This window comes from Eptesicus fuscus, chromosome 1 (assembly GCF_027574615.1).
Source record: "Eptesicus fuscus isolate TK198812 chromosome 1, DD_ASM_mEF_20220401, whole genome shotgun sequence".
Taxonomy (NCBI): domain Eukaryota; kingdom Metazoa; phylum Chordata; class Mammalia; order Chiroptera; family Vespertilionidae; genus Eptesicus; species Eptesicus fuscus.
Window position 1 is genome coordinate 13171445 of NC_072473.1, and position 20082 is coordinate 13191526.

At 41.1% G+C, this 20082-nt stretch overlaps 1 protein-coding gene across 1 annotated transcript in view; it reads left to right on the forward strand.

Annotated features, from left to right (window-relative positions):
- PHEX (phosphate regulating endopeptidase X-linked) overlaps nucleotides 1-20082 on the forward strand; it is a 225337-nt gene that overhangs the window by 182448 nt on the left and 22807 nt on the right. The window contains exon 16 of the mRNA XM_008154575.3: nucleotides 9215-9269. Coding sequence (XP_008152797.1) covers nucleotides 9215-9269 — 55 coding nt within the window. The remainder of the gene's footprint in view (nucleotides 1-9214; nucleotides 9270-20082) is intronic.

The window sequence follows — 20082 nt, forward strand, 5'->3', positions numbered from 1 at the left end:
TCTATCTGTATAAAAGGCTAATATGCTAAGTGTCCATCCAACCAGTCACTATGAAGCACACTGACCACCAGGGGGCAGACGCTCAATGCAGGAGCTGCCATGATGCTCACTGGCCATTTACAGAGAAACAGCACTGTGGACCTGGCACCCACAAAGCAACACTCGGCTTCCCCCAAGTGGGACACAGGCCCCGCCACCACCCCGGAGTGACACTTGACCAAATCACAGCCAATGCTGCCGAGACCCCATGGCGCAAAATGCGACCCACAGCCCAGCCCAGCCCGGAAACAGTGGCTGTGGGCACTGGGTAATGACGTCACATAGCACCGCCTGGCTTCCTCTCCCTAGCAACTAGCCTCCTTGGAGTTTCTTCAGCCCAGGAACATGACTTGCTTTATAGCCAGATGCAAACATTTTACACTTTAACCAAATGTCTGTGAAGCATTTTCCCAGTGCCTCATCTCATTTGATCCTCACAGAAGTCCTGGAGTAGGTAGATAGGAGACTTGGTAGAATCCTACTTTCTTTTCATTAGCTGGAAAATGGAGATTTAGAAAGCTTAGAAATTTGACCTGACTGAAAAGAAGTAAGAAATGGTAGACCTTGAAAATGACTTCAGGTTTTCTCACTGCCCAGAATATAGTCAAACACTGCTGCAATTAAATATTTTACCCTTTGTTTTCCCTGCATGATCTACAATAATAATCTGCTTCATGTTGATATTTACTACTGTGTTACTGACAATTACCTGAAAGAGAAGTTGGGGTGCTTCACTGGGCTGGAAAAAGTTTAAATCAGAAAGCAGGTCTAATTAAGCAAGTTCATTCTATATCTATAAAAGGATAAGTTGATTTGCGCATGCACAATACATATAAAGCTCTCGTTGACGCTAATCGCACGCGTGTGTTTTGATCTGTCATTGTCGATCATGAATTTGGTTGACACTTCTATTATAGAGAAAGGGCAAATAGTGATATTAAAATATTTCTTCTAATTAATTTCCTTTCAATTTGCACGAATTCGTGTACTGGGCCACTAGTTTTTAATAACTAGCTAATTACAGTGGTATCAGTACCAGTTTATATTTCCTCTAACAATAGATGAGATGGATTTCTTTTACCAAATATACATCGTAAATATTATTGAAGGAGACGAATAAAGAGACTCAGTTTTTTGGTCTAATTGATATGGGAGAAAATGTTAGTCATATATTTATTCTTGAGACCATTATCTCATACCCAGATACAAATCATGAACCCACCCAAGTATTTGTTGAGAATCTGCTGCTTTCTCAGGCCTAGGCTGGACATCACTGCCTCTAGTGTCAGTTTTGAATACCTAGGAAAGCAATTGTGTGTATGAAAGGAATTGTTGGAATATGAGTAGAATATGAGATACTGAGCTTCAAGTGGGAGGAACTTTTTGTTTTCTCTGCCAGGTGTTGAACTATAACAGCAGTTCTCAAAGTGTGGTCCCTGGGTCAGCAGCATCAGCATTACTTGTGATAAATGAGTATTACCTGGCCCTACCCTGAACTACCGAATCCGAAACTTCAGGGGTGGACCCAGTAATTCATGTTTTAATATTTTAACTATCAAAGTTCTGCTATATGATCAAGTTTGAGAAGCACTGAGCTATAAAAATGCAGCAAATTCAAAAGAGGTACAGCTTGGTTGGGTAAAGGGAGAGGAACTAACTCATTCTGGTTTGCCTGGGACTGTCCCAATTTTAGCACTGAAATGCCACATCCCAGGAGCCCCTTCAGTCCTGGGCAAACAGAGTGGTTAGTCACCCTGGGAAAGAAGAGGAGGTTCTCTTTGTTGCAGCCCAAAGGTAACTATGGCAGAAAAAGAATAGAAGGGACAGAAGAGAAGGTTTCAAGATGGAAGGCAGATTTTAGAAGCTGCTTCCTGCTTGTCAGTTCTAGGCTGATAGATGTGGTGGCAGGAGGTTACCTGCAGGAAGCCAGCAGATGGCTAAGGCATCTTGCTGAATCCCTTGATATGAGTCACAGCTGTTAGAACTGGATACTTTCTGGAAAGGAGAAGGTTGGTATTCACCAAACTACTGCAAGATGCTAAATGGAAAAAAAAAAGCCACTATTAATCTTAGAGTGATGATAATGAAACCCCCATATAGCAAAAAAACATAACCAAAAGTGCTTTGTAATTGCAGAGATTTTCATGTCCCAACTGATGGACCCCTAGATTCTAGAAGAATGGTATCCAGTTTATCTGATTGCAGGAACTAATCCTGAATAAGATGTAATACTCATTCTTTCTTAGAGTGAGCATTAATCCTCGATATTCCAAGACAGGTGCAATTAAAACTATTTTTGTCTTTTTGTACAGTCATAATTTTTAAGTCATGTAAAGTCTCATTTTTGAAAGAATAGTCTGCAAAATTATAATAAAAATAGCTAATTGTATGTTACAAGCATGATGTTGAGGAGTGGTTAAGAAAGGAGAATGAGACAGGAGGGCTGATTTACATACATCAGCTAGGTTAACTATAAGCAGTTCCCTGTTTTTACTAGACCAATAATTCTGAAAATTTTGCACATTAGACTTGCCTGGGGAGCTTTTAAAACATACTGATGCTCAGAGCTCCATCCTAGAAATTGTGGCTTAATAGGTCTGGGCATAGGTAACCACTGTGATCACTTTCACATGTATTTTACAGATCTTTTATGTGCACTTACATGCATACAGGGTGGAGCAAAGGTAGGTTTACAGCTGTTCACATGGCCGATAATACAATAATGAACAAATAATACAGGAATAAATTCACATAATCACAACTGTAAACCTACCTTTGCCCCACCTGTATATTCATACTGATAGGATATTTATTTAAAATATATAAATGATATTTATATATATATATAATATATGTACCTTGCTTTATTCTAACAATATGTCTTGGATTTTTTCCATACTAGACTATTGAGCCCTGTGTCTTTCTTTTCATTTGCTGCATAGCAATCCATAATATGGTTATACATAATTGTCATTCCCCTCCTGATGGACATTTATTTTGTTGTACACTTTTCTCAATTACAGCAACACAGCAATGTGCAGGCTTAGCCATGACTCCACAGTGCACGTGACCCAGTGATTGGGCAGTGGTTCTTGAAGTGTGGTCCCTGGACCAGCAGCATCAGCATCATGAGGGAGTTTGTTAGAGATACAAATTCTTATCTTCCTCTCTGGACCTACTGACTCAGAAATTCTGAGGGTGGGGTCCAGCAATATGCACATAGATATGTAAGATATGTGTGTGTACATATACAGTCAGTTCTGCTATAATGTGACATGTGTTCCTAAACATCACTATGCAGTGCAAAATTATTCAATAAAATCCACAAGGCTTATGGGAAAAAGGGGTTAGGGACACAACAATCAAAAACTTTGTCAGCAACACACACAAAAAGTTAGGAGCCTAATAAAAATAATAGCACAGTTTTGCACATGTTAAATGGGTAAATACATAAATGCTGCAGTAAGTATGGCACTTTCCCTAGACAAGACCTGAAGTTTGCTTGTGGAAGTGGGCCCTGGAGGGCTTGCAGCTTGTGAGTTATTGTGTAGTGGTAGAAGGAGGGTTATCTGAAATTGGAAGGACAGTTTTAATATGAGATGTAGGTGGGTGAGGCTTCTAACACACACAGTGAATGGAGGTAGCTTGTCCATGTTGGGATGTGTGCATTTTGTGTATTCCTATGCAGTTCATTTGGGTGCAGTTTTCTGCCTTCATCTAACATTTCTCGTGAAGGAAATAGCACATAAGCAGATGTGAAATTGGAGTTATGCCCCTGTTTTCCCCCTAATATATCAGTCATGTTGGAACAAATTTGCTTTTTCAGTACAAGTGTTACAGCAGAACTGACTATGTGCATTTATATGTGCTACACATAAAAAGACCCCATACATGACTGAGTGCTATTTTTTCACTTATCTTTTTTTAAAAATATATTTTATTGATTTTTTACAGAGAGGAAGAGAGAGGGATAGAGAGTTAGAAACATTGATGAGAGAGAAACATCGATCAGCTGCCTCCTGCACACCCCCCACTGGGGATGTGCCCGCAACCAAGGTACATGCCCCTGACCGGAATCGAACCCAGGACCCTTGAGTCCGCAGGCTGACGCTCTATCCATTGAGCCAAACTGGTTTCGGCTCACTTATCTTCTTTACTTAATAACATCTCTTCATGCTTTGTCTATAGCAGGGGTGGGGAACCTTTTTTCTGCCAAGGGCCATTTTGATATTTATAACATCCTTCACGGGCCATACAAAATGATCAACTTAAAAATTAGCCTGCTCTATTTGGTCAGACATTTTATTAATTCACTCCTAATGCCTTCGCAGGGCCAGACCAAATGATTTCTCGGGGCCTTATATGGCCCGAGGGCTGGACGTTCCCACCCCTTGCTCTATAGTTACTAATTTTTTAAAAATATATTTTACTGATTTTTTTTTTACAGAGAGGAAGAGAGAGGGAGAGAGAGTTAGAAACATCGATGAGAGAGAAACATGGATCAGCTGCCTCCTGCACACCCCCTACTGGGGATGTGCCCGCAACCAAGGTACATGCCCTTGACTGGAATCGAACCTGGGACCCTTGAGTCCGCCGGCCGACGCTCTATCCACTGAGCCAAACCAGTCAGGGCGATATAGTTACTAATTTTTAAAATGGTATTTAAAGCATTAAGAGATCACTAAATTGCTCTTCAAATGCTTGCAACAATTTACACTCCCACCAGCACACTTCCTACACCTGGCCAATATTGCCTATTATTAAATTTATTAATTTGTGCCAACCCAATAGTTAAATTTCTCTTTCATCTCCCTCCTTCTTTCATATTCATATACATATATGTGTGTACACATTTACATTGCGAGGAATGCCTCCCACAAATACACTGATAGAAAAAGGAGCGGGTTTAAAAGTGTGAAACAGGTGGTGAGGCAGTGCTAAAATGGGGAAGAAAGGAAATGCAATGGAGATGCAAGAAAACATAAGAAAAGCCCATTAAAAGGGGCGAGAAAAAGAATTCCCTTTCCTTTTATTTAATTACTAGAGGCCTGATGCACGAAATTCATGCAAGAGTAGGCCTTCACAGCCCCGGCTTTGTCCGGAAGGTCGTCTGGAATGTCATCCGAATGGTCGTTCTGCTGTTCAGCCATTTGGTTGATTTGCATATTATGCTGTTATTATTATAGATTTTTTACTTCTACCTTTGCTAAATACAACTTACCCACTTATGAGATAAGATATTGAGTTGGCCCTGTTGGGATTCAATCTATCACTCTTGCCAGTCGACATCTCCAAAAATGCAGCTTAAACTGTTAATCCATTCACTTCAGCAAAACAGCTCTAAGGGCATCAGATTCTTCTGTTGATCAGTATTGGGTTCCATGGCCCCCACAAGCTGGAAAGATACAGCTGATCAGGGGAGTGTGATGGCCACCGCCTGTGAGTCTGGGGCCTCTATCTAACAGCTAAAGTGGCAAAATGGAGGCTCATGCAGTGTTAGATGTTTTCCTGCAAAGAGATTGGCAGTGGACATAAATGCTTCCTGCTGGGCACATTTCCAAGCAGGAAAACCAGAATGATTTAATAATTAAATCACATTCGCTTATGGTCATTGTTCTTATTAGGAAATAGCATTGCTTTGGTCATATATTGTGTGAGATGGAATTTGCTTATAAACACTGTGGTTTGTACATATCGAAATCAGAATGAGTTACTAAAAGTATTCACCAGCAGAGAGGATGGACTATTGATATAAAGATGTAAAAGATATGAAAGGAAATGTAGAGATTATGAAGATTAATATGATGTTACCCTTCAAAGTCAGAAAGCAACAGGAAGAGGGAGAACTGCTAGCTGGGACCATCTCTGTTTTGCAATTAGGGTTTTGCATCTTGAAATCTCAAACTATGACATTATTAAGAAGATATAAAGACTATACATACCTACAAGTTACATAGAATTAACATTTCATTTCTAAATTAAGAACTTGAGCCCAGCCAGCTTGGATCAGTGGTTGAGTATTGACCTTTGAACTAGGAGGTTATGGTTCAATTCCTGGTCAGGGCACATGCCCAGGTTGCGGGCTCCATCCCCAGTGGAGGGTGTGCAAGAGGCAGCCGATCAATGATTCCCTCTCATCATTGATGTTTCTATCTCTCTCTTTCTCCCTTCCTCTCTGAAATAAATAAAAAAAATATTTTTTAAAAAAGGACTTGATTTCCTACCTTCATTTCTCACAGTTTTCTGCCATAGAGCGGAGGTAGCAAGAATGTTGAAGAGGGACAGAGAGAAGAGAAAGCATTTTATCTTATAAAAGAGTTTTCAGTCTCAAGGGGCTTTGAACAGTGGCTCTGGAGCAAGCAAGGACATTGAAGGCGGCATCTCTTTTTCTCTTTTTGTTACTATTCTTTGTATTCCCAGTTGTGATGACTTGTAAGTACAGCTCCTGGGATCAACTTGGGGTGCTAAATTTAGTAGTGAGCTGCAATGGCAAAGCAAAGCATTTCTCCCACTCATCTGCACCTGGAGCCAGCTACATAATTTGCAGGGCCCAGTGCAAAATAAAAATATGGGCGCCCCCCTGTTCAGAAAGCAGGAAAAAGTACCGCTAAAGGTGCTAAAATATAAAGCTTTATCCTGCCTTCTGTGGCCTCTTGTTCTCCAGACTTGTCATTTTTTTTTTACTTGCTATTTAGTGCTGTTGTGAGGAAAATTAAAATTTTAAATCTTCAGCATAATTTTACTGTTCATCTTTATATTGTGCAATGCCAGTTTTAAATGCAAATATAAGAACTTTTAACTTGTATGTGGAATCACCTAAATTATTCAATTTGTATTTTGTAGCTGGTACATGCATATGTATTTTGTTCTTACCAGAACACTGCACAAAACTAACTCAGCTGTTTTTATTTCACTTTTTAATACACGCACATTCTATCTACTCTCTCTACCTTTCGTTTACTGATGAGTAAGAAAGGACTGAAAGGAAAAGAAACTGTGGGCCACCTTATCTTTCCCTTTCCTTCTATGCCATCATTTTTTGGTGTATGTGGTTGGCTAATATAGTAAGAAAGAGCATGATAGGTTACCTTAATCATTTTTGTTTCTGAGAATGCTATTACTGCCTTTTGGTGATCAAAGCACATTCTGGTTCTAATGGAAAGAGCCCTCTTGGAGTTGTCAGAGCCCCCACCTACTCAGTCCTGGATGTAGCATGCTTACCTTATACTTACTTTGCGTCTTGCTGAATTCCCACACATTGTGGGTCTACAGGAGTTCTGTGCTCCTGGGGAGTATCATGAACACTTAATGCAAGTGAGGCATCTAGGAACCATGGACCCGCAAATCATGCATGGCTCCTTTGCTCGCACACATATTTCCTTGTCCCCTTGGATGCCCCTTATAAAATCAAATTCAAAGATAAAATTATTAAGAGTTTCAAGACAGTGACAGCAGAGCATTAAACCAAGTTCAGGGTCCTTCTGCATGGGAGGGCCTGTATGACTGCACAGGTTGAGTGTCCATAAAGGTGATCCTTCATGTATTAGGGGAAGCTGCTGGATAGCTGGAAGTCTCCTGCACACTCTGAGTATGAAGGACTCTAGTTCATAGCAGGCTAGACATGCAAATAGCATATGCATGCAAAATAGTTTCTTTGAAATTGATGTAATGGGGAAACTCCATACTGTTTCCCATAGTGGTTGTACCAGTCTGCATTCCCACCAGCAGTGTACTAGGGTTTCTTTTTCTCCACATCCTCGCCAGCACTTGTCGTTTGTTGATTTGTTGATAGTAGCCATTCTAACAGGTGTGAGATGATACCTCATTGTCATTTTGATTTGCATCTCTCTAATGATTAGTGACATTGAACATTTTTTCATATGTCTCTTGGCCATATGTATGTCCTCTTTGGAGAAGTGTCTATTTAGGTCTTTTGCCCATTTTTAAATTGGATTGTTTGTCTTCCTTTTGTTAAGTTGTATGAGAACTGTATATATTTTGGAAATTAACATCTTATCAGATGTATCATTGCCATATATGTTCTCCCATACAGTGGGCTCCCTTTTCATTTTGATGATAGTTTCTTTTGCTGTGCAGAAGCATCTCTTAACCTTTGAGACAGCATAGAGGGACCTGGAGAGTATTATGCTAAGAAAAATAAGCCAGTCAGAGAAAGACAAGTATCACATGATCTCACTCATATGTGGAATCTAATGAACAAAATAAACTGATGAACAAAAATAGATCCAGAGACATAGAAGCATCAAACAGACTCTCAAACCTCAGAGGGAAGGCAGGGGAGGGTAGGTAGGTGGGAAGAGATCAGCCAATGAACTTGTATACATATATGTATAACCTACGGACAATAGGGGGGTGAAGGCCTGGGGTGGAAGGCGGGGGCCAGCTGGGAGAGGTCAATGGGGGGAAAAGGGGACATATTTAATACTTTCAGTAATAAAGATTTAAAAAATAAATAAATAAACCAATGAGCAAAATAGATCCTGAGACATAGGAGCATGGAAAGACTGTCTCAGAGGAAAGGCAGAGGGTTGGTGGGTGAGTGGGTGGGGAGATATTAACCAAAGAACTCATGCATCTATACATAACCCATGGACACAGATAATAGTGTGGTGAAGGCCAGGGGCAGGGAGTGGGTGAAAGGTGGAGGGGGGTCACTAGGGAAAAAAAGGGGACATCTGTAATACTTTTACCAATAAAGATAAATTAAAAAAATAAATCATATGAAAATGATAAAAGAGAAATTGATGTAATGTACTTATTTCAAATTCAGTTGAATTAATGAGACAAGACAGTTGGATCTCCTAGAGCAGTGGTCGGCAAACTCATTAGTCAACAGAGCCAAATATCAACAGTACAACGATTGAAATTTCTTTTGAGAGCCAAATTTTTTAAACTTCAACTTCTTCTAACGCTACTTCTTCAAAATAGACTCGCCTAGGCCGTGGTATTTTGTGGAAGAGCCACACTCAAGGGGCCTAAGAGCCGCATGTGGCTCGAGAGCCGCAGTTTGCCAACCAAGGTCCTAGAGGGTTCCCAGCTCCCTGAGGAGTACCTTTCATATGGGCCTTTGAAACTTCAAGGCTAAAGCTGAAACCAGGTACTTATCATCAAGTCAATCTCTATATCCCTTACACTTTGTTTGTCTTTCTCCCAGGATTTCCTGCAGGAGAGCTCCAGAAGCCTTTCTTTTGGGGAACAGAATATCCTCGGTAAGTAAATGAGTAAAGAAACCAGTTATTGACAAATAAGAACATGCTGCTTTGGCAGAACACAGAAGTTTAAAAAAACAAAAAACAAAGTCAGTAGTTGTTCAACAAAAAGAGGACATGGAACCTGGCATGGGCTGGACCCACTCTCACCATTTTAGGTATTTGTTTTCCTATTCTTGTTACCAGGGCATGTGTCTGGACAGAAAAGCCAACTAATATACAGGTAGTTGTAATTTTTATGCATTTATTCACTTATGCATTGACTCATACTACAAATATTTGGAGCTTGAAGGATTGCTGGCATTTGAGTTGATGGTGATGGATCTAAAACCATTCCAGCCCTGGCCAGTGTGACTCATTGGTTAGAGCTTCAGCCCGAGTATTACAGGATTGCTGGTTCGATTCCCGGTCAAGGGCACACACCTTGGTTGCAGGTTCCATTCTAGGCCCTGGTTGGAGTGCATGTGGGAGGCAACCAATCGATGTGTGATGTTTCTCTCCCTCCTTCCACTCTCTCTAAAAAGCAATGGAGAGAATATCCTCGAGTGAAGATTAACAAACAAACCATATTCCAGATAGAAGAAACAATGTGAGAAAAGGAAAGAAATGTGATGACAGACTAGCAAAGAGTTTAGTTTGACTATTTTAAGTGGTATATGAAGGGAAGCAATGGAAAAGAATTCAAGAAAAGAAGGTTGATGTTTGATATGGAGGGCTCTGAATGCCAGGTAAAGAGCCTGGGCATTAATAGCCAATAGAAAATATTGAAGTTTTTGAGCAAGTAAAGATAATCAGATTTGTCTTTAGAAATATAATCTGGGTAGCTATACAATAGTTTAAAAATTGACAGTGTCTGGAGTTATGTATATCAGTTTAAAGGTCATTAATACCAACAGATTGTAGACTTAAGTAATGCAGAATTTCTATACATAGTGGGAATTCTGATAATATTCATTGTCAATAATATCACCACTTTTATTATGTGATTTTCCTTGCTTTAGTGCACAGAAAATTTAGTCTTGATTTTAGAAGTCCAGTCTCTTGTATTTTGGTTTGTATAAATGGCAATTTAAATATGATTAAATATGGTGTCAATGTTTTGATTTGGGCTTCCCCAGAAGCACACCTGATGACAAGGATTCAAGTGCACATAGTTCTTTTGGGAGGTGGCACCAGGAAACACCAGCAGTAGAGTGGGGAAAAGAGACAAGGAGGGAAGGAAGCCAAAAAATTGTGTTGTAAGAGTTTTCTATGGCTGCCATAATGCATTATCACAAACTTGGTGGCTTAAAACAATGTAAATTTATTTGCTTATAGTTCTGGAGGTTAGAAGTCTAACCTGGGTCTCTGGGCTAAAGACAAGGTATGGTCAGGGATGCATTCCTTTCTGAAAGCTCTGGGGAAGAATCTATTTCCTTGACTTTTCTAGCTTTTAGAGGTGGTCTACATTCTTTGGCTTATGGCCCTCTTCCTCCATCTTTCAAATTTGCAAAGTTGCATCTCTTTGACCATTCATACAGAGTCACATCTTCTTCCCACTGTCCTCTTTAATCCACGATAGTGTCCCTATTTTAAGCTCAGCTGATTAGCAGTGTTAATTACCCCTTGCCATGTAATAGCATATTCACAGGTTCTGGGGGTTAGCATGTGGACATCTTTTGGGGGCCACTATTCTGCCTATGACACATCTGTTACAAAGCCAGTTATCACTGTGAACAACTAGGGCTCAGTCCTGCTGCAAAGCTGTAGAATATGCTTCAATATGATCCTGTCTCAAGGGCAAGGGAGCTGGAGTATTTATTCTACAACTCACCTTCCATCATTGCTTGAGGGCTTCCACCAGGTGTATTAACTTCTGGCATTCCCCAGCCTAGGCCAAGAGGGCTTTGGTGGCCGGGAAAAGTCTGCAAGCAACTATAGACTGTCCCCGACTTATAATGGTTCAACTTAAGATTTCTCTACTTTACAATGGTATAAAAGCAATATGCATTTGGTGGAAATTTTGACCTTTTCCCGGGCTAGCGTTATGTGGTATGATACTCGTGATGTTGGGTTGTAGTAGTGAGCTGCAGCTCCCAGTCAGCCAAGTGATCATGAAGCTGAATAACTGATACTCTGCAGTGTAGTCATTGTGTCAGATGATTTTGCCCAACTGTAGACTAATGTAATTGTCCTGAGCACAGTTAAGGTAAGCTAAGCTATGATGTTCCGTAGGTTAGGTGTATTAAATGCATTTTCAACTTAAGTTACTTACTTACAATGGGTTTATTGGGATGTAACCCTATTGTAAATGGAGGAGCACCTGTAGTTTCAGGTGCTGCCAGTTGAAAGTTGGATTGTTGTGCTTGGAAATGGTGAGTGCTGAGTGGACAGGAGCAGGCAACAGTAAAGCCTATGGTAGGAAAGCAAAGTTGTTAGCATAAATGAAAATGAAAGTGGTTCGTATCGCCCAAATCCATTAACATCATCCCAGGCCTCAGCTGCATAGTTTTCATTAGTGTTCAGATATTTGGAATGGATTTTCCCTATTGTTAAGATTAGAAAAAAATATATATTTATATAAAACTAGGGGCCCGGTGCACAAAATTCGTGAACTGGGGAGGGGTCCCTCAGCCCAGCCTGCCCCCTGTCACATACTGGGAGCCATCAGGGGATGTCCTATGAATGGCTTAAGCCCACTCCCCATTGGGAGCGTACCTAAGCCGCAGTCTGGCCTCCCTTTGCTTGAGGTGACTGGGCTGATCAGGGGAAGGCGCCTGCCCCATCACCCCTCTGCTGCAGCCACTGCCAGTCACCACAGCCGCCCAGGTATTTTCATCACCACAGACCCCAGTCCCTTCACCATGAAAAAATGACAACTTTCTTTAAGCATTTTCAAGATGTGTCTTTCATAGAATATGACATTTCTTTATTTTTCTTTTTATCCTCACCTGAGGATATGTTTCCATTGATCTTTTCCCCTTCCCTCTGATCCTTAGCTCAGCCCCTTCCCAAGCCAAATGCCTCCTCCCCAGGTTTAGGCTTGGGAAGGAGTCCCCCCCGACCTCCGATCTCAGGCTCTGCCCCTTCTTAAGCCTAAAGCCTCCAACCCAGGCTTTAGGCTTGGAAAGGGGTTCCTCCCAACACCTCCCCAAGCCTAAAGCCTCTGCCCCAGGCTTTAGGCTTGGGGTTCCCCCACCCCAGAACCTCTGATCACTGGCTCAGCCCCTCAGAACCTCCAATCACAGGCTCAGCTTGGGAAGGGGCTCCCCCCAGCACTTCCCCAAGCCTAAAGCTTCCACCCCAGGGTTTATGCTTGGGAAGGGGTCCCTCCCCACCCCCCGCACCTCCGATAATAGGCTCGGCCCCTTCCCAAGCCTAAAGCCTCCGCCCCAGGTTTAGGCTTGGGAAGGGGTCTTCCCCCTCACCCCCCGCCCGGAACCTCCGATCGCAGTCTCTGCCCCTTCCCAAGCCTAAAGCCTCTGCCTCAGGTTTAGGCTTGGGAAGTGGTTCCCCCACCCTCACCCCCCCCACCCCTCCCATTGCAGGCTCGGCCCCTTCCCAAGCCTAAAGCCTCTGCCTGATGGCCGGCTGGGAATGACCTGGGTGCTGAGGAGGTTCCCCAGACCCAGGTATGTATGCAAATTAACCGCCATCTTGGTTGGGTTAATTTGTATACTTGCCCTGATTGTCTGGTGGGCGTGGCTTGGGCATAGCAAAGGTGCGGTCAATTTGCATATTACTCTTTTATTAGGTAGGATTAGAGGTTTAGGCTAAATATTCTTTAAGTTCCCTTCAAACTAAAAAAGTTCTAGAATTCTTTGAATCTGCTCATCACTAGCAATTTAACTGATCTTCTGTTATTGTGGTTATATACCTGGAGACTTGGAAATAGTCTGGTTCAGTTTTGAAGTTATTGATTTGATGAAATTGTTTATTGGGTCTGTGAGATGATTTTTTAATATAAGAATTAAAATAATAGGAACTTAGGACATAATAATAGTATTTATTAGTTCAACCTTATGCTGAGCCATATTTGAGACTTCAGTGGAAGAGAGATTTGCATTTTTTCCCTAAAGAGTTCTGTGTCTGCACTGAAACCATCCCTCCTCTATTAAGATCAGCATTGGAAATATGGAGATGCTGGACACATGGGAATCAAAGTCCAGTGAGATGGATTCCCATAAATGCATCTGTTCTGGACAGATAGCCTTCAGAACCAGCTAGTGCTTATCCTTTCTGCCCACACTGGTCAGCTTAGCCCTCCCCTGAGTGTTGGATATAATGATGGGGGCATTGGTAGGCTAAATTGTTTCCAGAGGAGAGAATTAGGATTGTAAATGGCCCAAGACAACATATTCCAAAGTGTGTGTTCCATGAAGTAGTAATAGAGGTAAGTCATCCTCCCCTTCCCTTTGTTTTGGAGAACCACAATACTTAGCAGCATAAAAATTCCTAAGAAACTCGGTAAGACGGAGACTCACTTATTTATTTATTTTTATATTTTGTTAATCCTCATCCGAGGATATTTTTCCATTGATTTTTAGGGAGAGTGGAAGAGAGAGGGAAAGAGAGAGAAACATCGATGTGAGAGAAACACATCGATTGGTTGTCTCCTGCATGAGCCCCAACCAGGGCCCAGGCCTGGGAGGAGCCTGCAACCAAGGTATGTGACCTTGACTGGAATTGAACCTGGGCCCCTCTCCCCCCCAGTCCTCAGGCAGATGAGAAAGAAACTTATTTAAATGTGTTTAACCTAGAGGTTCCTAAAATCCCTCTTTTTCTATGTTTTGGGAAATGTTGGTGTAGGTTCATGACTGAAGAAAAATAGTTGAAAGAACTTGAGAAGAGAGCATTTGAGGAAGAACCTCATAACTTCATATTTTTTGAAAGAAAGTTAAGATGGCAGAATGATTTACTATATTTGGGGGGGATGTCAGAGGGTGTTCAGCGAGAGATTGAACTAGACCAATGGATATACTAGTAAGACATAGGAAAGAAATTCCATTTTAACAATAGGGAGACCTGTTTTATTTTATTTTTATTTTTATTTTTTTTTTTTATTTATTTTTTTAATATTTTTTATTGAGGTATTATATGTGTACATATCTTACCATTACCCCCCCACCCCACACCCACACATGCCCTCCCCCCAGAGTTTTGCGTCCATTGTTTATGCTTATATGCATGCATACAAGTCCTTCGTTTGATTTCATAACTCCCCCACCTCTCCCTAACTTTCCCCCTGTAATTTGAAAGTCTGTTTGATGCTTTACTGTCTCTGTATCTATCTTTTGTTCATCACTTTATATTGATCTTTACTATCCCTAAATGAGTGGGATCATGTGGTATTTTTCTTTCATTGACTGGCTTATTTCACTTAGCATAATGTTCTCCAATTCCATCCAGGTTGCTGCAAATGATGAGAATTCCTTCTTTTTTATGGCAGCATAGTATTCCATTGTGTAGATGCACCACAGTTTTCTGATCCAGTCATCTGCTGACGGGCACCTAGGCTGTTTCCAAATCTTAGCTATGGTGAATTGTGCTGCTATGAACATAGGGGTGCATATATCCTTTCTGATTGGTGTTTCTAGTTTCTTCGGATATATTCCCAGGAGTGGGATTACTGGGTCAAATGGGAGTTCCATTTTCAGTTTTTTGAGGAAGCTCCATACTGTTCTCCACAGTGGCTGCACCAGTCTGCATTCCCACCAGCAGTGCACGAGGGTTCCTTTTTCTCCGCATCCTCGCCAACACTTGTCGTTTGTTGATTTGTTGATGATAGCCATTCTGACAGGTGTGAGATGGTACCGCATTGTTGTTTTGATTTGCATCTCTCGGATAATTAGTGACGTTGAGCATGTTTTCATGTGTCTCTTGGCCTTCCTTCTGTCTTCTTTTGAAAAGCTTCTATTTAGGTCTGTTGCCCATTTCTTTATTGGATCATTTATCTTCCTTTTATTAAGTTGTATAAGCTGCATGTAGATGTTGGAGATCAAACCTTTATCAGTGATGCCATTTGCAAATATGTTCTCCCATGCAGTAGGCCTTCTTGTTGTTTTGTTAATGGTTTCTTTTGCTGTGAAAAAGCTTTTTATTTTGATGTAGTCCCATTTGTTAATTTTCTCTTTAGCTTCCATTGCCCTAGGGGCAGTGTCAGTGAAGAATTTCTTTTGGCATATATCTGAGATTTTGCTACCTGTGGATTGCTCTAGTATTTTTATGGTTTCCCGTCTTATGTTTAAGTCCTGTATCCATTTTGAGTTTATTTTTGTGTATGGCGTAAGTTGGTGATCAAGCTTCATTTTTTTGCATGTATCTGTCCAATTTTCCCAACACCATTTATTGAAGAGACTGTCTTGACTCCATTGTATGTTCATGCCTCCTTTGTCAAATATTAATTGAGCATAGTGGTTTGGGTCAATATCTGGATTCTCTATTCTGTTCCACTGATCTATATGTCTGTTCTTGTGCCAGTACCAGGCTGTTTTGAGAACAGTGGCTTTGTAATACAGCCTGAAATCTGGTATTGAGATCCCTCCTACTTTATTCTTCTTTCGCAGGATTGCTGTGGCTATTCGGGGTCTTTTTTTATTCCAGATGAATTTTTGGAGAGTTCTTTCAAGGTCGGTGAAATATGCCATTGGTATTTTAATGGGGAGTGCATTGAATCTATAGATTGCTTTGGGTAGTATGGACATTTTAATGATGTTGATTCTACCAATCCATGAACATGGTATGTTCTTCCATCTGTTTACGTCTTCCTCTATCTCTTTTTTCAGTGTCCTGTAGTTTTCCGTGTATAGGTCTTTTACCTCCTTAGTTAAGTTTATTCCTAGGTATCTTAATTTTTTTGGTGCGATGGTAAATGGAATTGCCTTTTTAGTCTCTCTGTCTGTAAGTTCACTATTGGTGTATAGAAAGGCCATAGATTTCTTGGCGTTAATTTTGTATCCTGCTACATTGCCAAATTCATTTATTAAGTCTATTAGTTTTTTGACGGAGTCTTTCGGATTTTTTATGTACAATATCATGTCGTCTGCAAATAAAGACAGCTTTACTTGTTCTTTTCCAATTTGGATGCCTTTTATTTCTTCTTCTTGTCTAATTGCAATGGCTAATACTTCCAGTACTATGTCAAACAGGAGTGGTGAGAGTGGGCATCCCTGTCTTGTTCCTGTTCTTAGGGGAAATGTTTTTAGTTTTTGTCCATTGAGTATGATGTTTGCTGTGGGTTTATCATATATAGCTTTTATTATGTTGAGGTATGAGCCTTCTATTCCCACCTTGTTGAGAGTTTTTATCAAGAAAGGGTGTTGGATTTTGTCAAATGCTTTTTCTGCATCAATTGATATGACTATGTGATTTTTATCTCTCAATTTGTTTATGTGATGTATCACGTTTATTGATTTGCGGATATTATACCATCCTTGCATTCCTGGGATAAATCCTACTTGGTCATGGTGTATGATCTTTCTGATGTACTGCTGGAGCCGATTTGCTAGAATTTTGTTGAGGATTTTGGCATCTATGTTCATGAGGGATATTGGCCTGTAATTCTCTTTCATTGTGTTGTCTTTATCTGGTTTTGGTATTAGGGTGATGCTGGCTTCATAGAAGGAGCTTGGAAGTGTTCCTTCCTCTTGAATTTTTTGAAATAGTCTGAGGAGGATAGGTTTTAGTTCTTCCTTGAATGTTTGGTAAAACTCTCCTGTGAAGCCATCAGGCCCCGGGCTTTTGTTTGCCGGAAGCTTCTTGATGACTGCTTCAATTTCGTCCATAGTTATTGGCCTATTGAGCTCTTTAGATTCTTCTTGATTGATTTTAGGAAGGTTATATTTTTCTAGGAATATGTCCATTTCCTCCAGGTTGTCCAGTTTGTTGGAATAGAGTTGTTCGTAGTATTTTGTAACAATCCTTTGTATCTCAGCGGGGTCTGTTGTTATTTCACCTCTTTCATTTCTGATTTTGTTTATTTGGGTCCTCTCTCTTTGCTTCTTGGTGAGCCTGGCTAGAGGTCCATCAATCTTGTTTATCTTTTCAAAGAACCAGCTCTTGGTTTTGTTGATCTTTCGTATTGTTTCTTTGGTCTCTATGTCATTTATCTCCGCTCTGATCTTTGTTATTTCCTTCCTTCTGGTTACAGTGGGCTTTTCTTGCTGCTCTTTTTCTAGCTCTTTGAGTTGTAGGGTTAAGTAATTTATTACCATTGATTCTTGTTTTTTGCAATAGGCTTGTAGAGCTATGAACTTCCCTCTCAAGACTGCTTTCGCTGTGTCCCAAAGATTTTGGATTGTTGTGTTTTCATTGTCATTTGTTGCCATGATGTTTTTTATTTCTTCCTTGATCTCTCTGGTGACCCAGTCATGGTTTAATAGCATGCTGTTTAGTCTCCAAGTGTTTGATTTCTTTGGATTGTATTTATTGTAGTTGATTTCCAGTTTTATGCCACTGTGATCTGAGAAGACGCTTGATATAATTTCTATCTTCTTGAATTTGAAGAGACTTTGCCTGTGACCCAGCATATGGTCTATCTTTGAAAATGACCCATGTGCACTTGAGAAGAATGTATATTCTGTGGCTTTGGGGTGAAATGTTCTAAAGATGTCAATTAATTCCATCTGGTCTAGTGATTCATTTAGGATTGCTGTTTCTTTGCTGATTTTTTGTTTAGAGGATTTGTCCAGTGGTGATAGTGGGGTATTAAAGTCTCCTACTATGATTGTATTACTATTAATCTCTCCCTTGAAATCTTCCAGGAGTTTTTTTATGTATTTGGGTGCTCCTATATTGGGAGCATATATGTTTACCAGAATTATTTCTTCTTGTTGGATTTCTCCCTTTAGTATTATGAAGTGGCCTTCTTTATCTCTTGTTATGGCATTTACTTTGAGGTCTATTTTGTCAGATATAAGTATTGCTACCCCAGCTTTTTTTTCATTTCCATTTGCCTGAAAGATATTTTTCCATCCCTTCACTTTCAATCTGTGTGAGTCTCTTGTTCTGAGGTGGGTCTCTTGTAGACAGCATATATATGGGTCGTGTTTTTTTATCCATTCAGCTACTCGATATCTTTTGATTGGAGCATTTAGTCCATTTACATTTAAAGATATTACTGAAAGGTATTTGTTTGTGGTCATATCTATTTTTGTGTCTATATTCCTTCTTACCTGTTTATTTCTTCTTTTTACAGTATTCCCTTTAGCAATTCTTGCATTGCTGGTTTGGTGGTAATAAACTCCTTAAGCCTTTTTTTATCTGCAAAGCTCCTGATTTCCCCTTCAATTTTGATTGATAGTCTTGCTGGATATAGTATTCTTGGATTCAGTCCTTTGCTTTGCAACACTTTGTATACCTCCGTCCATTCACTTCTAGCTTGTTGTGTTTCTGTTGAGTAATCATTTGACAATCTGATGGGTGTTCCTTTGTAGGTAACTCTCTGTCTCTCTCTTGCCGCCTTTAAGATTCTCTCTTTATCATTTATATTTGCCATTGAAATTATGACATGTCTTGGTGTGTGTCTTTTGGGGTTGATCCTGCTTGGGACTCTCTGTACTTGCGTAACTTTTATCTTTCCCATATCCGGGAAGTTTTCTGTCATTATTTCTTCAAATAGATTTTCTAATCCCTGCTGCTCTTCTTGTCCTTCTGGCAGCCCTATTATACGCATGTTACTTCGTTTCATGTTGTCCCGAAGCTCCCTTAGGCTTTCCTCTTGCTTTTTAATTTTTTTCTCCAATTGCTGTTGAGATTGAGCTTGTTTCTGTACCTGATCTTCTAACTCACTAATTCGGTCCTCTGCTTCTTGTAGTCTACTGTTGAAACTTTCCATGGTGTTTTTGATTGTAGCTATATCACTTTTCATTTCTTCCTGATTCTTGCATAAGTTGTTGATTTTCTCATCCATCCGATGTATAAATTCCACGACCATTACTCTAAACTCCTTTTCGGTCATGTTGCAAGCTTCAGCTTCACTGATTTCCTTTCTTGGCGACTCCACATTTTCTTTCCTCTGTGAGTTATTTCGTTTCCCCATTCTGGCTATCACCAGAAAGCTCAAGCTTCCGTTTGCGTGGACCTGGGCCGTGTGCTGTGGGGACTTCGCTCCACCCGAGTTTCACTGAAGTGCTCTGACACTAGGACGTGTGGCTGCCTTTGGTTGGTGGGAACCAGACTTGCCCAGGGTCAGTGTCCCCAGTGTTCCGTGTGGTCTCGTGTGCACACTTAGATTCAGGGGCCCTGTCTGCACCACACTGTTGGTATGTGCCGAAAATGAGATCCTTAGCAAGTGCCAGGAGTCAGAGTTTCCCTGTGTCTGCACCAAGACTAGAGTGTCAGAGTCTCTGTTGCCTTGTGTGGTTTCTCGTTGAGACTCAGGGTCCCTATGTGTGCATGCACCAACAATTGGGGTCGCTGGCTCTTAGTGTGAATGCGCTGTGAGTCAGGGATCCCAGGCAGCTGTATCCGGCGTGCCAAATTCCCTGAAGTGGAGCTGCGACCTGTGTGTGCTCTCTCTACTGAGCCAAACCGGCTAGGGCGCACACTCTTGATTTCCTGAAGGTGAGCTGGCTCCGTGCACTCTACCGGAGTCCTGGAAGGGGGGCGGAGTCTGTCCTGCGCGCCAAATTCCCCCAAGGGAAAGCCCCTCTGTGCAAGCACTAAGATTCCCCGAAGGGAGAGCTGTGACCCGCAAGCCAAATTCCCCCAAATTCTCCGAAGGGGTGCCCTCTGTGCGCACTGACAGATTTCCCCAACAGGGAGCTGATTCTCTCCTGTGCGCTCTCGCGCGTGTCAAATTCCCTGAGGGGGAGCGAGTCCCTGCGCAAAGCTC